The sequence below is a fragment of the Peromyscus leucopus genome, chromosome 23, assembly GCF_004664715.2.
Source record: "Peromyscus leucopus breed LL Stock chromosome 23, UCI_PerLeu_2.1, whole genome shotgun sequence".
In the NCBI taxonomy this organism is placed as follows: domain Eukaryota; kingdom Metazoa; phylum Chordata; class Mammalia; order Rodentia; family Cricetidae; genus Peromyscus; species Peromyscus leucopus.
This window is the reverse complement of record NC_051082.1, coordinates 5089028-5109953: the sequence shown is the minus strand read 5'-3', so window position 1 is coordinate 5109953 and position 20926 is coordinate 5089028. Positions and strand designations below refer to the sequence as shown.

At 56.3% G+C, this 20926-nt stretch overlaps 1 protein-coding gene across 1 annotated transcript in view; it reads right to left on the bottom strand.

The window, feature by feature from the left end:
- Positions 1–501: 501 nt before the first annotated feature.
- Fam222a (family with sequence similarity 222 member A) overlaps positions 502–20926 on the bottom strand; it is a 47754-nt gene continuing 27329 nt past the window's right edge. The window contains exons 2-3 of the mRNA XM_028854773.2: positions 20214–20341; positions 502–3033 (exon numbers count right to left, since the gene is read on the bottom strand). Coding sequence (XP_028710606.1) covers positions 1718–3033; positions 20214–20295 — 1398 coding nt within the window. The 5' untranslated portion in view covers positions 20296–20341 and the 3' untranslated portion in view covers positions 502–1717. The remainder of the gene's footprint in view (positions 3034–20213; positions 20342–20926) is intronic.

Sequence of the window (20926 nt, the reverse complement as noted above, 5' to 3'; positions counted from 1 at the left end):
GGTCAGGTTTCTTGTCTTTCTCCATGTGGGCACCTGGTCCACGGCATTATATCCTTAGGCAAGAGACTCCCACCTTCCAAGAACATTGTGAGTCTCTGGCAAGTCCCAACTGGTCCCTGGTGAATGACAAGCTCTCGGTGACAGGATTGACAGGGTATGGGTATGTGCCGGGTGTCTGGCCCAGTGTCCTCTGGGCTGGCCAGGATGATGGCAAGCCTGTCCCCAGCTACTCTGCCACCATTTAGGCTGGGAGGATGATAGACAGAAGCTGGGGAGCAGCTTATGATGGGGCGGGGGGTGGGGTGGGTGAAACCACCCCAGCCCTAGAGAGAGCTTTGGGCGCTCAGGTTTGACTCCGAGGTCTTGCTCCTGTGGATGGACCCTGGGCCACCGAACGTGACGTAGAACGCGTGGGGGCAGCACCCAGCTTGAAGAGTTTTGTAATAACTTGGGCATGGAACACCGAGTACGCCACCCTCCCGCCCCACCCCTGCAGGCTCCCTGGGGCGCCCTCCTGTGGATCCCTGAGGGAGGGAGCCAGCAAATAGCTTCACAGCGAGCTCACAGCTGAGACACCATCTGTTTTCTTTTTTTTTTTCTCTTTCTCTTCGTTTTTAAAACAATATAGTGCAGGCTGCACTTCTCACAGTAGAATATAATGGTCAATTTTAGTATAAAAAAACATTCTCAGAGATTTGTAAATGCACTTAGTGCTTGGACAGGCCTTGGAGAGATACGGTACCGCTTCCGGAGCGAGCGCCAGGGGGCCGGGCTGGGGCCGGGGGACTGCAGGCCTTGACGACTTCTTGGGTTCATCTACCCCCCTCCCCCGCCCATCTTACCCCCCCACAGCAGTGCAGGCCAGGCCTGGGGGTGGGGGTGCAGAACAGGAGCTGGATTGGGTATTCCAGTTATAGCCAGTAGGCCACCCTCTCAGTAGTTCCCAGGAGACCCCACACTGGAAGAAGGACAAGATCGTCCGTGTGAACGGAGTCGGAATTTAGCCCCTGTGACATCTTTGTGCGAATAGGGAAATGGTGGCCCTTCCTGGAAATGCAGACAACTGTCATAAATATACAAGTCTAGGATGCAAGGGGAGTCTCCCTGGGCAATGTGCCCTTGTGCAGTGCACCAGCTGTTCCCAGCAGCCCTATAAGGTGTATCGGAGGGAACAGAGAAGAGGCTGGTCCAGGGTGTAGAGAGGAGGGTGGGGCGTGATTCCTATTAGGAAGGATGGGGAGGGGAGAGTCAGGAGGAAGGGGGGGGGCTGGTAGTCCTGAGGCCTCTAGGAGTCTGGAGTCAGAGTAGTCTTTACCTGGATTAGTTGGTGGAGGGGGGGCACTTTGGACCCAGGGACTTCCTATGGATCCCTTCTGCTCCTTTTCTGAGAGACTAGGGAATTGTGGGTAGAAACCCAGTGCTGACTGGAGCACCCCTAGTCTGAGCGCCTCTGCTGGAGCCCCAGAAGGAACTTCCTGTCTGCAGAAGGTCCTCTCTCCCTGCCTCAGTGGAGGAAGGACAGACCTTGCAGGCAGCCCTGGACCCCCCCTGCTTCCTGGGGCAGCAAGTTGGGGGAGAAGCCCTGGTATGTGAGGTCAACCTGCCTGCCTTCCGCAGCAGCCCGGACGGAGGGTAACCAGCCTGTGCCGTGGCCTGCCAACCCCCAGCACCCTGTCCATCTGTCCGTCAGTCCACGTGCCCGCCGGGCGGGCAGACCTTATCTGTAGACAGGCAGGCGGATGTGGGCGTGCTGGTGGTCCAGCAGCCGGGGCACGGCCACCGTCTCGTACCCCTTGCCCAGCATCTGCTCCTTGATGCAGGGCGGCCGGATGTCATTGATGAGATACTCCAGCGACTGGAGGCTGCTGCTCAGCACCGCGGTATTGCACACGCTCTTGCTCGCCAGGCCCGAGAGCGCGTCGGCGGGAGGCCCCGCTAGCTCCCTGGCCGCTCCTGGCCCGAGCTCTGTCACTGCCGCCGCCGCCGCCGCCGCCGCCGCCGCCGTGGGGTTGTAGCAGTCGCTGGTCGGCGTCACCAGAACACTGTTCCAGGGGGCCGCGAAGTACTGACCCACGGTGAAGCTGGTGGGCAGCCCCACGCCACAGTTGTGGGGCGACCCGTTGGCCCTCTCGAACGCCCGCCCGCCACACGTCGTCTCGGGGGACTTGCTGGTGACAGTGCCGCTTCCTCCGTAGGCTCGGAGTGCCGGGGGCGGGGGCGGGGGCGGCTTCTGGGGCCACAGCAGGTAGTCCAGGCCGCCTTCGGCATACCCTGCAGGCTTGGTGGCCCCCGCCAGCGTCAGGGCCGACGTGGCCCCCTGGCTCAGTTCTGTGCCTTTCCGGCAGTCCGGCAGCCCGGCCGTGGCTGAGTAAGCCATGCTAGGAAAGCTGGGCACCGGGCCGTGCTTGGCGGGGCTGGGGTGGGGCACCGCCACGCCCTGACAGGCGCTTGGTGCAGCCCCCGGGCCCTGGCACTGCTGGTTGAGCTGGCAGAGGAGGCTGTGGATGGAGGGCAGGTTGGAGGGCGCCAAGGGCAGGCCCCGGCCCGGCAGAGGGATCACCGAGGTGGCGGCGGCGGCGGCCGGCAGGCTGGGGGGTGGGGCGGGTGCCTCGGGTGGCTTCGGGTAAGCCAGGGGCCCCAGGGCGCTGGGCACCGGGTAGGGTGCGATGCCCACCCGCACGGGGGCCGGGGACAGTTTAGTCCGCTTGCCCTCCACACTCTTCAGCACACTCTTGGTGTGCCCCGCAGGCACGGCCGAGCCGGAGGAGGAGGAGGAGGAGGAGGAGACCGCAGCCTTGACGATGGCCAGCAGGCCCTGGTAGCCGGGGGCGTGCTGGGGGTAGGGGCTGTAGCGCTGGCCGCTGGTGTCATAGCCGTTGACCGTGCGGCTCAGGTGCTTGTGCTGGGGCACCCGGATGTTGGTGGGGAAGATTTTGATGGACAGTGGGCTGTTGGCCACCTTCTCGGCGTAGGCATCCAGCTCGGCTGGGCTTGGGTAGCGGGTGGAGTGCATGGAGCTGGCCACTGACTCGCCTGCAGGGAGACCGAGGCACAGGTGAGTGAGGCCGGCGCCCGCCGCCCCTGACTCCCCACCAGGGCTCCAGGAGCTGCCCAGTCCCCTTCCTCTCTCACACTGGTCCCACACTTGCAACTTTTGAACCAAAGCGTAAGGTTCGTAGAGGACACCGCACCCATGCACAAGGTTGAGGAACAGGCCCCACCCACCACAGGCCCCACCCACCACTCCTCGGCCACGGCCAAGCTTGCCGCCTTGTTTCCTATTTGCAGCAGGGTCTCGTGTGTGTGTGTGTGTGTGTGTGTGTGTGTGTGTGTGTGTGTGTGTGTGTGTTCGTTCGTTCCAGGTGGGCCTCAAACTTGATGCATATACAAGAATGACCTTGAACTTCAGATCCTGCTGCCCCTCTCCCCCAAGTGCTTGGGTCACAGCTGTGTGCCGTCACGACCTGTTACGCGGTGCCTAGAATCGAACCCAGAGCCTCACGGTGCCAGGCGAGTGCCCGACCAACTGAGCATCCTCAGCCCCACCCCCACCACTTCCGGCGACGTGGACCAGCGAGGCCTGGATGCCCACGGTGGCTGGCCCGTTAATACTGTGTGTGGCATTCTAAATGGTGAGACTTAACCCACTATAGGTGGTCACAACTGTCTCGGCCCTGGGGGAGGTGAGTTGCTGGCCCACAGACCCCCTTCCTGGCGTCCTGAGCCATTCCAGACCAGAGCACAGCCCAGAGCTTCCTCTGAGGCAGGGGGACAGGGAGGCACACAGGAAGACCTGTATGGGTGCTGGCAGGGTTGGGGTGGAACCCTGGTTATGTGGGCCCCAGGCAAGCTGTCTGCTTAGGCACGCTTCACTTCTCCCACTTGTGGAATGGGGATAATAATGGTGCCGGTCAGCAGGGTGACCTCAGCAGTGCCTGAGGGGCCCAGTGGCGTGAGTCACAGAGTGGGTGACGGGACATCGTAGCTCCTGGGGGACCTCGGTGAGGGAGGGGCTTCACCATGCTGAGCCTGCCTTTCCTCATCTATAAAGTAGGGCAGTGTTGCTCCTAAGGCTGCCTCTCTCTCTGAGGGTGGCTGTGAGGAGTTAGCAGGTCCGTGTGGAGTAGGCGGTGCCGGAGGAGACCGGTGTTCGAGTCCGGCCCAGGGCAGGGCCTCCTCGGAGGGACGGACATACCCGCGAGGTCCTTTCAATCGCAAAGTTCCTATCTGCTCCTCCCAGAGCCCTGACCAGAGTGGCCCTGGTCCAGCGTCAGTCAGGATGATGGTTCTCTGTGTCGGGCAGGCTGGCGGCAGCAGTCAGCCTTCCCAGACAGGACTGCCAGGGGCAGCTGGGAGAGGTCGGACCAGCCCAGGCAGCAGCCAGCGCCTGTGCACATCAGGGCGGCTTCTCGCCACACCGCGCACTCCAAACCAGTGAGGATACGTGCTTGTCAGGACTAGGGGTCTGCATACTGGTGGCTTCCAGTCAGTTGGCCCTCGCGGCTGCCTCACACCTCACACCCCACAGCACACAGAACGGGTGATCCGCCCAGCCCCTCGGGCCAGCAAGGCCCAGGTGAAGCAGGGCGGGAAGAGGAGGTGACATGGGACAGGGAAGCATCCCTCTCTCCCCGTCCGTCGGGCCTCACCTGGGCCCAGAAGGTAAGTCCACCCCTGACCCTGCTCCGGGCATTCCCAGCTCCTAAGTGGCCTAAAATAAACTTGGTGTGGAGAATGGAAATGTCACTTTGGCCAACGGGGGAATCTTTCTCTGCGATTGGATTTAAACTACATTATACAAGCAATTTCATGGGCACTTAGCACCGCTCTGAGAGTCCCACAAAAAAAGGGACCAGCTCTTCATTTGCCAGCCATAAATCAGCAGTTGCTATAATGAGCCCAAAAATGTCACTTTTATGCAATTTTACAGATGAACAAAACTGGTGAAATTAGCTGTGGAAACCTACCAGACTCAGCAAAAGCAGCTGCCGGGAGGGGAAAAAAATGATAGCCGTGTGTATTTTCGTTCCCCTTAAACTCTCTTTCCAAGCAAGTGTCTGCCATTGTGGTGTGAAAACTCATTTGTCCCCTGCATTATGCTTTCATTCGGAGTTTATCTTGAGTATCCAATGAGCCACCAACTGTGAAAATGATTAAATCTACAAAATCTATCTAATGGATGGAATAAATTAGGTGTTCAAAACCTTAAGAAAGGAGAGGAAATGCCTACTTCCCTGGTCTTCTTACCAAAAGAGGGCGCACCTTGCCCCCGATCTGGTCAGTGGGCGTCCTGCAGGTAGGGAGAGGCGGTCTGGATACAGAGCCTCGTGGCCGGCACTGGCTAGGTACAGGCTCTGCAGCCACCATTTTCTGGGTGGCTTGTGTACAGAGGGCCAAACAATTGTGAGCGGGTGGGGGAGGCATCCCTGTGATGTCCATAGGGATGGGTGTGACGTGTGGCAGGCAGCCAGCCTGGAGACCCGCCTCCTTAAGGATTCCGACCAGCTGGCACTCCAGCCCCTGCAGTGCCCAGGACCCACACCGGGCAGGGCTGACCTGTATAACCAGTAGGACCCTTTGGAAGGAAACATGGTTTCCTGCAGTCTGGCTCTCCCACAACCCCCAGGCGCACAGGGACCTTGGGGAGGTCCATGGGGGTGAATAGAGGCCTTGGCCACGAGAGTCCTGCTCAGCCCCAGCTGAGCCTCCTGAGGGACCCCGAGTAGACACTCAGCCAAGCAGCCCTTGGGTTCCCAAGTCCTATCAGCCACATGGTGTCGTCACCTGATGCATGGTAAGATGACACACATCCCTGGTGGGATTGGAGCGTGTCTGAGGGCCACCCTCATGAGCCATTCATCATCCAGCTGCTCAGGGTTGGTGTTTGGTGGGCGTCTTTCAGGCCGTGGCGACAGCGAGGCTGGAGTCCGCCATCACGGGCCTGGTTAAACCATGGGCTCCACATACGCCTTTGAGATGGTATCCCCACTTAAAGCCTTGGTCCCTAAAAGACTTTTTTTTTCTGCCTACCCCCGAGTGCTTCAAACACAGCTTCTTCTACAGTAGACCTGGCTTGGGACCCTAGGCTACTTGGCTCCTGGGCCCAGGTTGTCAAAGTCCCAGTCACAAGTGCTCATATCCTCCCACGGTCTGGTAAACACAGGGCCATAGGGAATAGGGAAAGGTCCTCTGGAGGGGCTGGGGAGCTCTGTGACAGTGAGTTCCTTAGGTGAGGACAAGGGGGAGGCGGCATGGCCCCACTGGGGAAGCCCGGCATCCATCCCCCCCCCCCCCCGCCACCCGTTCCAGTTGGTTTTTTGGAATCTCGGTGGCATCTGTCATCGCTGAAGGGGGTCACAGTAGACTGACTGCAGCTGGCCTCCAGAGTCAGGGCTTCAGCAATGGCTTTTGCATGGCTGAGGCTCCGCTAACCACAGGACACAGTGGACGCTTGAGCCTGTCCATTCTGGCTTGCGCCTGTCCATTCTGGACAGCGGCCACCGCTCTGCCTGCCAGACACCTACCGTTCCCTGGGCTGTGCAGGCCGTGAGGGGTGGAGCCAGCACCCTGGATGGAGATGGCAGGCAGCAACAAGCTCCAGAAACGGGACGGGGGCAGGCGGGCAGGTGTGGTGGTGACGTCCACATTCTTGGGCACGTCTCCCGTAAATAGTGGTACCTGGTTCCCCCTCGTTTAGCATGACCTGGACCAGTGGCTTCATTATATTGAGAAGAATGGAGTGTGGTTGAGCAGGGGGGTGTCCTGGAACTTACTATGTAGACCTCACAAAACTTCTCACAGAGGCCCACCTGCTTCTGCCTCCCGAGTGCTGGGATTAATGGTGTTCACTGCCACTCGTGGGGACTTGGTCAAAGGCCACGTGCCTGCCACTTGGACCCAGCTGTGTGGAGAGGCTCCAGACAGGTATCTCGTGTTCAGAAGACCCTCAACTCTTCCTCCTCCATCCCCGGGAACATCATGGGGCAGCTTCTCACTGTCATGTCCAGGGCATAGTGGCTGCTTGGCGTTGACTCTGGGATAGTTTGACATGCTGCCCTGGGAATCGGCCGTGAGACCCAGTGGACTGAATGGTAGGTTGGAAGGGCTCGTGGCTTGGACCCAGTGGCCAGTGAGGAAGCAACCTTTGAAGGAGACGGGGGAGCTGAACAGGCTCTAAGCAGAGGGCTCAGCAACCTGGAGTTGGCTGTTGGAAACGGAAACATCCAGGCCACTGTGGCCAGCTGGTGTGTGCTTCATCATGTGACAGGCTCCCATCCATTATGAGTGGGGTATAAAATAGTCCCCTGAAGGGCCCACGTGTTGAACGCTTGGTCCCTGTGGCTGGTGCCACAAAGCAGGGTTGACGGGGGTCTTAACCAGGGCACTAACAGGTTAACGCCCCGATGTGTTCATCTTGAGTTGACCATTAGGTGGGCCTGGCTGTGGGCGGCGACCGGGGTATGCCTTGGAGTACAGGCAGCAGGTGGGACGGACAGGCCAACTGAGCACAGAGGGGCTTCTAAACCCCAGGTCTGCCATGTGTTACCCTCTGTGCCGCTGCCCCTCTCCACGCCGGGAGTAATTGGCTTCACACTGCTCGAGCCCCGGAGGGTCTTGGGAGCAGGCGCAAAGGACTGGCCTTCCTGGGTGTCCTTGGCCGGTGCCAGTGTTGACAGTGACTTTTTTGGGGGGAGCTCTGGTGTGACACTCCCACTCAGCGCCTCTGTCAAAGCCTTCACTAAGATGTGCTGTTCAAGGCGACGGTGGAGGTGCTGGCCCCCGACCCTGACTTCCCTTACAGCCTCCTCTCCGGTGACAGGCCCTGAAGGCACACACACAGTGACACACACAGTGTCACGCTTTCCCCTGGGTCAGCCACGGTGCCCTTGCGAGGCAGCTTTGGAGGAGGGCCTGACACTCAGAAAAGGTTAGGCGTGCAGGGTTAGCCTCCAGAAAGGGTGACCTGGGCTGCTTCTCCCTGCTCAGCTCTCCCCCGATCCATCTCCATCCAGGAAGCCCCCATTAACGGCTTGTCTGGAGATTTAAAAGGCTGGCAGGAAGTGCCGGGCCGACTGTCGCCGCTATTAAGTTAATGTTATGGGCCTTTTACAGGTGCGTTAAATAGACGCGGTTATTAACGAGTATATTAAGCCAATTAAAACCAGCCCTCTGAGTGGGGTTTAATGTTGCCTCAGGGAGACGAGAGGGCTTCGCTGTACTTGCCGCCAGCAGCAGCAGGGGAGGGCAGGGGAGGGCGGGCAGGCGGGCGGGCGGGGGCTCCGCGGTGGGGACCACAGAGCGGAGAAGCTAAGTGGTGGAGTTGGGTCACGGGCACCTTGACGGTGCAGACCTCAGGCAGCCTGCGTTCTTCCCAGCGTGGAGCTGAAGGGTGGGTTCCAGGGGACTTGGGCATGCAATGATTGTTCAAGGGTGAGTGGGGGAGCCGCCATCCCAGAATGCCCGGCCCTGTGCTCCAGATGCCCTGCAGGAAGTGGCCTGGGGGACGGGCTGTTTTGTGAGGTGTATCCTGGGGCTAGCCTGCCTGGAAAAGAAATGAGGCTTTGGGAGGGCAGGCACCTGCTCGGGAGCCTGGGGCCGGGGGCGGCACACTTGGGACTGGGTCCTCCCCAGGTGGCCCGGCCCCCCTCCTGACTCATGGGCACATGCCCTGGAGCAGTAGTTCCAGGGGAACCTCGGACTTGTGGGTACAGAAGGGTGCTGGCTGTCATTCTCCCACAGGCGTGGGAGGGGGGCGATGGCGTCAGTGACATTCCTTCCTCTCTTCCGTCCAGCCCCTGCCTCTCCACAAGGGACCAGGAAGTCCTAGGGCACCGCCCTTCATCTGCATCCCCCTTCACTGTGACACCATGCCCTTGGAGGTGGCAGCCTCCTGAATGCTCAATTAACGTGACACTAATTAGCTGGTGGCACCAGGAGAATGCCTGATGAGGCCGCGTGGGGTCGGGGAGTGGGGGAGACGGCCGGGCAGGGGGAGCAGCTGTTTTCTGGTCTTTATGGGGAAGGGACTCGAGCAGTCGCGGGGATGGATGGCTGCTTGGCAGCGTGCTCGCTGTCCCAGGGACCCCAGTCTGCTGCACGTGCTGACCCCTGCTGGTCGACCAGAGGATCAGACCCTGGATAATTCCAGGCGTGCTCCGTTAATGGCTGGGGACCTCCTGGTGTGTGTGTGTGTGTGTGTGTGTGTGTGTGTGTCTGTGTCTGTGTCTGTCTGTCTGTCTACAGCTCTCTGGCCTATCTCTATCAGAGCAGGGGACGATGATGACATGGGAGAATATTCTAATGCTCAAACACATGGATGAAGCCACTAGATCTAATCAGGGGACATCCTGCATTTACTGCAAGAGGCAGACACACGCGCGCGCGCGCACACACACACACACACACACGCCCGCCCGAAGGCCCTCCTCACCCCCAGACTAGTTGCCCCCCCCCTCTGGTGGCCTCTGTGTCACCTCCATCCTTCCCCATCCTAACGTGCCTGTCCCTCACCTGAGCCTCACAATCTCTTACCTGCCCCTCAGCCTGGCTGTTTCGCCCGTCTGACACGCTAATCTGCACCGTCCACACAAGGGGCAGCCTGAGTCGTCCCTGCCAGGCCAGGCCTCCTCCTCCGGGTCTCATGCCCTTTGCCCACTACCAGACCCCTACTTCCTTTCAGTTCTCTCTATATATGCTCACATTTCAGAAGAGAAAATTAAATACTAGGGCTAAGGGTGTAGCTCAGGGGGAGAGCGGTTGCCGAGCACGCACGAGGCCCTGGGTTCGATCCCCGGCCCTGGGAGAAACAACACCCAGAAATAAACCTCAATTTTGTTGAAAACAGCATCGAAAACAATAGGAGCAAACTTTCACAGAAGGAAGTGATCTACCAGTGACAGAATGCTGTTGAAAGAAATCACTTAAATAAATGGGAAGACAGTCCATGTTCATGGACTGGGAGACTTGGGATGGCAGTCAGCCGCCTTGCAGAAACTAAGAATCTTGTCCTGAAATTCTGCGACTCCAGAAACGTCCAAACCATTTCTAATTCTGAAGCTTAATGAAGAATTAAAATAATCGGGCTACTGTGGGTACCAGGCATAAAAACAGAGGCACCAGCATGTCATGGGACAAACTCATACCCACCCAGTAGGGAGAAATCGGCTTTTTCAGTGACTGGTATCAAAGACAACTAGATGTCTAGACTTCGGTGATAACTAGACAGCTGCATTCAAAATGATGATGTTGGATCATTTTCATATACAAAGATCAACTCAAAACTGTAATCAGAGCAGGGCGGCGGTGGCACACGCCTTTAATCCCAGCACTCAGGAGGCAGAGGCAGGTGGATATCTGTGAGTTCGAGGCCAGCCTGGTCTACAGAACGAGATCCTGGACCGGCTCCAAAGCTACACAGAGAAATCCTGTCTCGAAAAACAAAAACAACAACAACAAAAAAAATTGTAATCAGAGACCTACACAGAAAACCTCAAACTTTTCAAATACCTTTTATTCACTTACTATATGTGGGGGTGGAATGCAAGCCCCACGCATGCACAGGGATGACAACTCTTTCCACCATATGGATCCTGGGCGTCAACTTGGGTCCTCAGACTTGGGAGCAGGAAACCCCTACGCTCTCTCACTGGCCTCAAGACTATAGAGATGCTCAGGAGAAAACACAGGAGGCCACCACACAACAGCTCAGGTCCGATGGAAACCTTGTCTGACACAGAAGCACCTGACGATGGACGTGACGTCACCAGAACGAAACAGTCCGGTGCTTCAAAGCGGAATTGGGAAGTGGGAGGGATGCGCACGGCGTGACGGGAGAGGATTCTTGCAAACCACGAGCACCCACGAAACGGGACCCGGACCCAGAATACACGTGGGACCTGGACACCCCGAGGGAAAGGCAAAGTCACGGAGTTCAGAGAGGCGCTGCACAGACATTTCTTCAAAGAAGATACATAAAAGCCAGGAAGCTCCTGAAACGGATTCAGAGCACTCCGAGACGGTAACAAGGATGGGGGTCGCTGGCCGCGGGCACACGCCTGTAGCCCCGGCACCCGAGAGGCTGAGGCAGGAGGATCGCTGTCATTCTGAGGCTGGCTTGGGCTGCAGAGGGAGACCCCGTCTCCAGACAGAACAGCGTGGGGCTGGAACTCGGGTCCTCACGCATGCAGGGGGGGCGCACACAGGCAGCTCTCTTCCCCAGCCCGGCCACCAGTGACGTGTTATCAGAACATGCTGCTTCCTATTAAGTGACGCCCGGCCGTGTGGCCTGTGAGGTCCGCACGGACCACGCCACGTCCGTCCGCAGCCTCTGCCGTGGAAGTCGGTTTACAGTCACACTCCTGCTCAGGTTGCCTTCTCCCAGATGTTCTGTGTCGGCCCCTGACATGTGTTCAGTTCCCTCTGCTGCCTGCCTGGCTCCTGGAACCCCCTGCCCTGGGTGGCCTGGGGTCTTTACTCCCGCCCGCCGTGTTCCGGGCCCTCAGGTTCCCTGGCCGTGAGTCTGACTGGATTTTCCAGACGGGTGAGGGGCAGGAGCCCAGCGCACCACACCCCCTCCGGAAGGGCACGGTGACTCTCAGACATTGCTCCCGATAGTTTTTCTTTTACATTTTTATTTTGACAGAGGAAAGGCAATATATGTCGAGGTCAGAGGACAACTTACAAAAGTCAGTTCTAGCCGGGCGGCGGTGGCACACGCCTTTAATCCCAGCACTCAGGAGGCAGAGAGAGGCAGGCAGATCTATGTGAGTTCGAGGCCAGCCTGGTCTACAGAGCAAGATCCAGGACAGGCACCAAAACTACACAGAGAAACCCTGTCTCGAAAAAAACCAAAAGAAAAAAGTCAGTTTTCTCCCTACCGTGGGGGTCCCAGGAATTGAACCTACGTCCTCAGGCTTGACAGCAAGCGCCTTTTTACCTGCTGAGCCATCTTGCCGGTCCCTTCTGTGGCTAGAACCAGTAGCCCCCCCCCCCCGTAGAAATGCTTGTGGCTCCAAGTTCCCTGGGGCAGAAGCTCCAATCGGTGGGTCACAGGGGATTCCCAGCGGTAGGGAAGGGTGAGAGTCGGGCTGAACATCTGTCTACCTGCTCTTGAGTTACATGCCCTTCAGTGTTTCTCGGCCATGGTGAGGATCAGGGGTGGGGAGCCTCCTACACTGCTGTAGACGGAGGTGCTGGGGGGTCGGGGAGATGGCAGGCAAAGGTTTGGAACTGGCTGCCCACCCGGATGGTTCTCCTTCCCTCCTTCTCCCCATGTCATAGAGTCCAGTCCCCCTCCTAAAGCTGCAAATGTGCCCTGTGTGGGGTCCAGCCAGGACCTGAGCCCTTGGATCCATCATCCACCTCAGTTCCTGGCGGGAGGGGGGGGGGGGGGGGAGGCTCTGGCACAAGCTGTCCACGGCTCTTGGGCACCTCCCCCTTCCCCCACAGTGCCCTTGAGCACAGCAGAGCCCCCGTCCCTGAACCGCCCCCCCCCCACCAGCTACACAGTAGAACTCCTTGGGGTTCTCTCCAGAGCCAGTATTTTGCATCTTGCACAGCCCAGTGTGTATTAGCAACCGCAATGAGCAATATTTGTTAGCTGGTGAGGTCCTGCCTAGCTGAGATGGAGGTTTCTATAGGGACGATCAGGTCTGGCTTGGGACTTTGGGACTCTGGCCAGTTGGGAAGCTTAGCTCTTAGGCCTAAGGGAGGGGAGGGGACACACACACTCTGTTCTTTCTTTTCAGGACACTTTCTTTAGTCACCTAGGATAGGCCACCCCAGCCAGCCAGGCAGGCTCCAGGCCACAGATTTTTTTAAAAAAAAAAAAGATTTATTTACTTTGTATACAGCATGTATGACCAGAAGAGGGCGCCAGATCTCACTGTAGATGGTTGTGAGCCACCATGTGGTTGTTGGAAATTGAACTCAGGTCCTCTGGAAAAGCAACCAGGGTTCTTAACCACTGAGTCATCTCTCCAGCCCCATGTCTTAAGAGATGTAACCTGTGGCCATTTCTGGTCCCTTAGGTGTATTCTGAGCACACGTGCCAGCTGGTTCTTGTCACAGTTCTTTAAGTCAGGCTACTGTGATTCCCCCTTGTACAAGAGAAGGACAGGGTCTCAAGCTGGCTCCCCCACCGCTGGATCTTTTGATGTGACCCATCACTGGTGGCCAGAGCTAGATTTTTTTCTATCCATCTCATCTGACCCTTTGCTTTATAGAAGGGACACAGGTCCTAGGAGACCGATCAACTTGTCCAAGGTCACGCTGTCCACAGTCAAGACCTTCCTGCCCTGGTGGTAACCCGGCATGGCCCAAAGCTCAGGCCGGCCCCTCCACTCTGAGCTCTGCTTGGGCCAAAAGAGAGGAGAAGAAGGCTCCTCAGATATGAGCCACACCTAGAAGGAGAGGGCAGGAGCCTGGCCAGGTGTCACGCGGGGCTGGCAGCAGAGCCTGGGCCATAATTCACTCGTCTCCTCCCTTCCCCCCCCCCCCCCCGTGTGCTCTTCCGTTATGGCCAGACCCAGCATCCTTTCTGGCAGGGAGAGAGGTGTGGAAGACCGGAGAGGGAAGAAACATGCCTGCGATGCCTTCTGTACTCTCCTGCCCCAGCCCAGAACAACAAAAGGAATGCAGCCACGGCCTAAGTAGGCATGCTGGCCCATACCTACGCTCCCAGCACTTGGGAGGCAGAGGCAGGAGGATTGCCAGGAGTATATGGCCCCAAACCTGGACTACACGGTGAGACCCTATCTAAGAACAAGGACAGATCCTGTGAGAGTTAGGCCCTCCTAGGAGAACTGAACTGACTAGAAACATCCCAGATGCCCAACCCGTGGTGTCTAAATGGCCACTCCCACTGTGTACAGTGCACAGAGCTGCTCGGGCCCGAATGCAAACAAAGATGTCTGCTGGAAAGATCAGGTGAGGTGGGGGAAAAAAACTGCAGGAAAGCTGTGAGGCGCTGAGCTAGCAGCATGCACTCCCCAGGCCAGGGGACACCCCAGATCCAAAGCCTAAGTCCCTCTCCTCGTGACAGGAGAGGGGCATGGGACACACTTGGCTGACAGAGCACAGGACCACATACACAATCACACAGTCATGCCCCACCTGCTCTGCAGCCCGGGAGCGATGGAGGAGGAGGAGGATGTGCACCTGGGACACCCTGGGAGTCCAGTCAGGACATGACCTCAGCTTTTCTGAACCATAAACTTCCTGCACACAGCCGGGCAGGACAAACTCCCTTCCTCCAGAGGTAAGGCGCGTTGACCAAGCATCAGGCCTCATCAAAATAAAGCTCGGGCAAGGTCACGGTTGATATCAAAACTGCATCCCAAGGGAAGACTGTTACCATAGAGGAGATGGCGGTGACCGCCCAGGGCCTCGTGGAGAGATGGACTGCAGGGAGAACAAGTAACCGCAACTGTGTTGTAAAGCAGGAACACAACGCAGCTTCGAAGAGGAGAGAATGGTCTGCAATGTGCAGGGGGGGGGAGAACATGGTGGGAGGGGATGAAAGCCAGGAGCCCGGCTTAGAGGCCATGGTCCCGGGAAAGGGGTACAAACAGGTCAACCCAAGACAGGTTGGTAAAGCAACTGGATACAGAGGGCATCTAAGTTTGAAAACCAGGGTACAGGGGTGGAGTGAGGCGGGTGCAGGGCGGCATGGAGTTTCGTTTTCTTTAACCCTCTCAAGTAGAGATACCAGGGATGGAGCATTTGGAAGGTACGAAATCGGGACTTAAGAGTTACCTGAGGCCGCCCAGCCGCACACTGGAGGCCAGCTAACTTCAGCTGATGGAACGTAAGGCTAACACGTTGGTGCACTGATCCCGTTTCTCGAGGACACCGTTGAAGAAAACCAGGAACTGTGGTAACGCCACAGAGAGGCTGGGTGCGGGAATGAGGGGTCAGTTACACCAAAACGCCACTCTCCTCTTTACTAGCTGGGACCAGAAGATGCTATTTGTAGCTGCTGAGGTTGCAATATAATGTCAACTCCAAGGAGCAACTGCAGAATGCATCGATTCCATCATTTTCTTCAGGGGAAAACACACACACACACACACACACACACACACACACACACACACACACACGTCAGAAACACAGCTCGGCTCCGTCTGTAAAGCACCTGCCTTGCGAATGTGAGGACTTAAGTCTAGATCCTTGGCCGTATATGAAGGGGAGGCAAAGAGACAAGAGGGTCTTTGGGGTGCCTGGGCATCCAGCTTTGCCAGCTGGTGGGCACTGGGTTTAGAGAGATGGTGGGGAACAGTAGAAGGCGGCCACCCCCAGAAGTAGTAAAGGGGGAGGTGTGTTTGGATCACCAAGCTTCATCCAATTCCACAGCATGAGAGTCCTATCAAAGTAACCCAGAGCGCTGGCGAAGGTGTCAGGAAAAACGTGAGTTAAAATCTCATCCAGTCCCCCAAGTGTTAAATACTTTTAAAGATTTACTTCCCATGAAGGTTTACAGTACCGATATCTGCACATTAAGCAGCACTAGTATCATAATGGATTCTACGAGAAGAAACAGCCTGGAACTCATTAGCAGAGGGCAACTAGCTCCTTATCCAGGTTGACGCAGAGGAGAATGACGGTGTGTGGCAGACCCTGAATCCTAAAGACAGGCTCACCTTCAGAGTTCACAATGAAGAAAACCAAGCCAAAGGCTACTTTATATCACAGAGGACTGCAGACAAGATCTGGTATTTTTTGGGTGGTATGTCCTTAGACACAAAAAAATTTCAATGAATTTTTAGGGGCATCTCTGATCTCTCTCTCTCTCTCTCTCTCTCTCTCTCTCTCTCTCTCTCTCTCTCACACACACACACACACACACACACACACACACACACACACCCTCAGATGGACACGCAGGGCTTAGAAAAGTCAGGATGAAGGGGAAAAAAGTCAGAAGCAACACTGTAAAACAACTAGAAAGTAAAATTCAAAATACTTTGTAGCCTTTTCCTTAAAAAAAAAAAAACAAAAACAAAAAACCCCAAACCATTGCAGAGCATGCAAGGAGGCTCAGAGGATAAAGGAACTGCTGCCCACCCGAGCTCCATCCTTGGGACCCACACGGTGGAAGGAGAGAGCCGACTTCTGCAGTTTGTCCTCTGACCTCTGCCCACCAGCTGTCCAGTCCACTATTTCTCACACAGATACATGGAGTTTTTAAAAAAGTAAAAATCAAAACGATTGTCTCTAACTCGGAAAAAAAAATAACTTCAAAAAGCAGGAAGATTTTAATAAAGAGAAAAGCATAAATCAATGAATTAGATTCCCTAAAAGGCTAATATTACTAATAACTACTACTACTTTAGGGGATGGCCGTAGATCCCATCATTAGCTAATGTAATCAAGGACAGGGGCCGAGGCTAGGAGATGGCTCAGCAAAGTGCCTGTGCTCCTTAGACCCCACCTCAGATGAACACGGGGGACACCTGACTAACCCCTCCCCCACCTCTCCCCACACTGGGGAAGCCCAAACAGCCCCGTGCCTGGGGCTCACTGGCAGTCAAGTTTACCAGTTCCAGCCACCGGAGAGACTGTCTCAGACAAGGGCGGGGACCCTGCGGTGGTCCTCTGGCCCTTAGAGTGGTGCACGAAGCTGCACACGTCAAAAAAGAGCCGGTGTCGGGGTGATCCAATTACACTACACTACGATGCTCATCCCTTTGTTACCTCATCGAAAAACCTGGGTCAAATGATGTTAAAAACTATTTAACAGACCCATTCAAGGATCAGGAGAATAATTAAAACAATTACTACAGAAGAAACCGTGAGCAGCGTCAAAAGGCCACCGGCCCCACCCAGCGCACGCTGGCTTAGTTTTACCCCGGAACTGAACAAGCTTTACAACAGACAATTCCGAGGAACTGTCACCCAGCGCAGGGACAGGGAAGGCTACAGATGGCATCAGCCAACAAGAAACGAACTGTTCGGATGTGAGGCGTGGGAGCAGAGTTAGGGCTCCATTCCAAGACCCTGTCTTAAAGAAGGTTGCAACACTGTCTTTCTAATTAAGGTAGGAATCTTAAATAACAGATCCACTCCCGAAAGGATGTTATAAAGATTGATTCCCCGATGACCACATGGGGTTCAACCAGAAAGCAAGGACACGTCAACATGAAGGCGTCCAGTGACATCATCGCTCATAACCTGCAAAGCCACCTGGAAGTGTTCCAACCCCCATTCTTGATTGTAAAACTTCCACAAAATGGAGACGGACTTAACCGGATCAAATACTCATTTCACAGCTTGCATTTCCTTGGCAGGGCAATCATCGGCGCACACAGTACTCTTTGGAATGATGGCAGGCACACAGTCAACCCTATTCAACAAAGCAAAAAACAAAATCGGAGGAGCCAGGCATGGTGGCCCACACCTTTAATCTCCACCTGGGGAGGCAGAGGCAGGTGGAAAGTGGTGAGTTTGAGGCCAGCCTGATCTCCATGGCGGGCTCCAGGCCAGCCAGGGCTACGTAGGCGCTGTCTCAACGAAAACCAGCCTGGCGGCGCACACTTGAAATCCCACCTCCCTACAGGGAGAGGCAGCATGACGAGGAACGCGTTCTCACGGACGTGGCAAGTTTGAAGCCAGCCTGGACTGCATGGGGCTGGTCCCAAACAGACAAAGTATTAAATAAATGACCATTTTCGCTGCTTGCTGTAAATCTAGAGGACTACACTAGAAAGCCCTTTTAGCAACAGAATGCTGCGAGAAGGCGGCGGGAGCCAGCCGCGGTCACAGGATCAGCCTCCGCTAGGGGAGCAGCTCTTCTCTCCAGCCGCGAATGGGCCCCCAAATGTGTGCGAGCTAAATGCAGCGACTGTTAGAACGTTCCCGGGGAACACAGGAGGAAGTCTGAACACTCGGGCCCGCCTCGCTCTCGGAGGGAGAGAGCCCTACAAAACACCGTTTCTCCGGGATCCACCTGTCGAGGTACGCAGCCCCCACTGTGAACGCCACCCCAAGAAAGTGGCTCCCCAGGTTAGAAGGCAAACAAACAAGGTTACCATGGAAATCTGGAGTGGGTTACCAAGGAGCATGAAGCTATCCATGTTATGTTATCCATGCTGCACTGGGGCTGACCGTGGGGGACCAGCCCTAGGGCTCGGCAGGTAAAGGTGCTAGCCACTAAGCCTGAGGGCCCGGAGTTTGATTTTGGGGACCCACATGATGGAAGGAGATAAGTGATTCCCACAAGTTGTCCTCTGACCTCTCCATGTGCCCCGGTGACGCGTGTGCATGCTCACACATGAAGAATAAATCTAATTACAGGAAAACAATCACAAAAGAACACACAGTGTGAATGAGTCAGTTATGGAAGTGGTGAACTTCTCTATGGAGGAGGGGTGGGGGGAGGGGCGGCTGTCACTGGGTGTGAGGCTGATGTGACCCCTGATGCTACCTCCCTCAGTCTGTGAGGACACCCAGAGCTGAACAGGGTGGGTCACAGCTCAGGGAAACTCGCCAAAGTTTCCAGCCCTCAGCAATGAGAACAGCTGGCTGTGTGTGTGACCTGTGTCCCGGCACTGGGGAGGTGGAGGCATCAGGAGGCCAAAGCCATCCTTGGTTACACAATGAGTTCAAGGCTAGCCTGGGCTACACAAGGCCTTGCCTCAAAAAAAATGAAAAACTGGGGAGGGGGGAGGGGATAAATATGGATGAGAACAAGGTGGACCTGGGAAGCACAGTGGTGAGAGAACATGCTTAGCATGAGTGAGGACCTGGTTCAGTCCCCAGAGTCGCCAAACAGAAAGGGAAGAGACCAGCATTGGGCGGACTCTCGATCACATTTAGATCTCAACCTCATACTTTACAACCGACAAGTTATGAAACAATGTTTTGTTTTGTTGACACAAGATTTCTCTACATAGCCCTGGCAGCCTAGAACTCACTAGGCTGACCAAGCTGGCCTCGAACTCACAGAGCTCTGTCTACATCTGCCTCCCAAGTGCTAGGCAAGTATTTTTTAATACTATATAAAGAGAGAGGGGGTGGAGAGAGAGAGAGAGAGAGAGAGAGAGAGAGAGAGAGAGAGAGAGAGAGAGAGAGAGAGAGAGAGAGAGAAGCCTTTTGAAGCATGTAAGTCATACGTTTAAACAAGAGACTGGAAGAAGGCTTGGGGAGGGGTCTCCTAAGTACGACTTAAAACCCAAAAGCCACAGGAGTTCTGATGAACTGAGGCAGAATCTAGACCAAAGACAAGCCAGGGAGGCATGTGGTTCTTGCGTTCCATACAACGGCCCCCACAGATCAACAAAGATGGACAAAAATCACCACCCCATCAAAAAACCGACCAGGAGACTCACTCACAGAATGTTCAGAATGAAAACACATGGCACGACAGAGAGACACCAAACTTCTGTCGTTTTAAATGAAAGATACTCGGTGAACCCATGCACGCTGTCCCAGGTTGGACCGCTGAAGCTCCCAGACTACACCCACCAGCGCCACGACGTGTGTCACATGCCCTGACCCCGGTACTTCCTCCTCCAGCGTTTGCCCCACGCTGTGTTCCCACCTGGCGACTACAGGATTTATTGCCCCGTGGCTTATCAAATCAACAAGTCGTGGACAGTTTAAGCAGAGAGTTAGCCGGGGAACGGGACAGGCGAAGAGGCAGCGCTTTGGCAGGTGACCTGGAGGATGGATGGTCAAGTGAGGCGCTGGACCATATCAGACGTGCGAGCATTTGCCAAAGCGCATAAAACCTCTGAGGGGGGCACACAGGAAATGGACACCAGCTGCCTCTGAGGGGGCGGGGGCTTTGGCCTCTCATTCCTTCCTTAGGAATGTTGGACGCGAATGCTACTTTCAAGATAAATAAATAGCTGAAGAAAAAGCAACAGTGTAAACAGCTGCTTCTTGGCTACAGGGCAGAAACTACCGTTGTGCCTTGCTGGAGACCCATGTCCCCATCCCCACGTTATGGCATGAAGTGTGTCGTCTAGACTGGCCTCCCTCCCGAGGGCTGGGGTTCCAGGTGCACAGTCAGGTCCAGCTCCAGAGCTCTGACTTGGAGGCATGTGGTGAGTGGGCTCCCTGGAGGATGAGCCCAGGCCTCCCAGAGAGGGGTCAGACTGGGCCATGACCGGCTCGCTCTACAGAAGCCCGAGGAGCAAAGAGCAAATCCCGGGACTGAGTGCGCAGAGGAGGGCACAGGGCACAGGAAGCAGTGGCGGGGTCTCACTCACACTTGCGCAGCTCCAGGCTCTTGCTTGGACAGGCCAGGTGCTGGCCAGGTGGGTTCTGAGTCCTCTGCAGACAGGCCAGCATGGCTGAGCTGGGAGCCCCGGGTGGGGGGTGCGCTGCGGCAGGATCCCTGTGAAGAGGGAGACGAGGCACTGGTCACTGAGAGCTGCTCCAAGCCGACCTCCTGCCCTCCCTCCCAAGCACCCCAAGGAACATCAGAGATCAGTTGTTGAGACCGCTCTCTTCGTAGTCCAGGCTAGCCTGCAGCATACAGTCCCCCGGGTTGGGGGCATGTGCCACCGTGTCTGCCTTTGGGCCAGATGTTCAGACTAGACATCCCATCTCCTTCAGATGGGGAACTGAAGCATCCACAGGTGCCCCCCCCCCCCAGGAGGGGATCAGAGGTGGCCTTCCACCACATGGCCAGAAGGGACCCATCTGGTCATCTTTGAGGTCCACAGAGTAGCCAGGTAGGGCTAGTGGGTGCAGTGTCCCTGTTTACGTTAGTCACTGATGTGGCACCTGTCTGGGGTGTTCCCACAGCACCCCTGGAGAAGAAGTGTCAGCATGGTGTCCTGAGGAGGCGGCCTGGGGTACTCCACCCTGACTGTGCTCCCTCCAAGTAGGAAGGGGAGGGCCAGAGTCGCCCCCAGTAGCCCTTAGAGGGCAGCTCAGATGGGCCTCCTCATGGCCCATGATGTTATTCATCTACCTA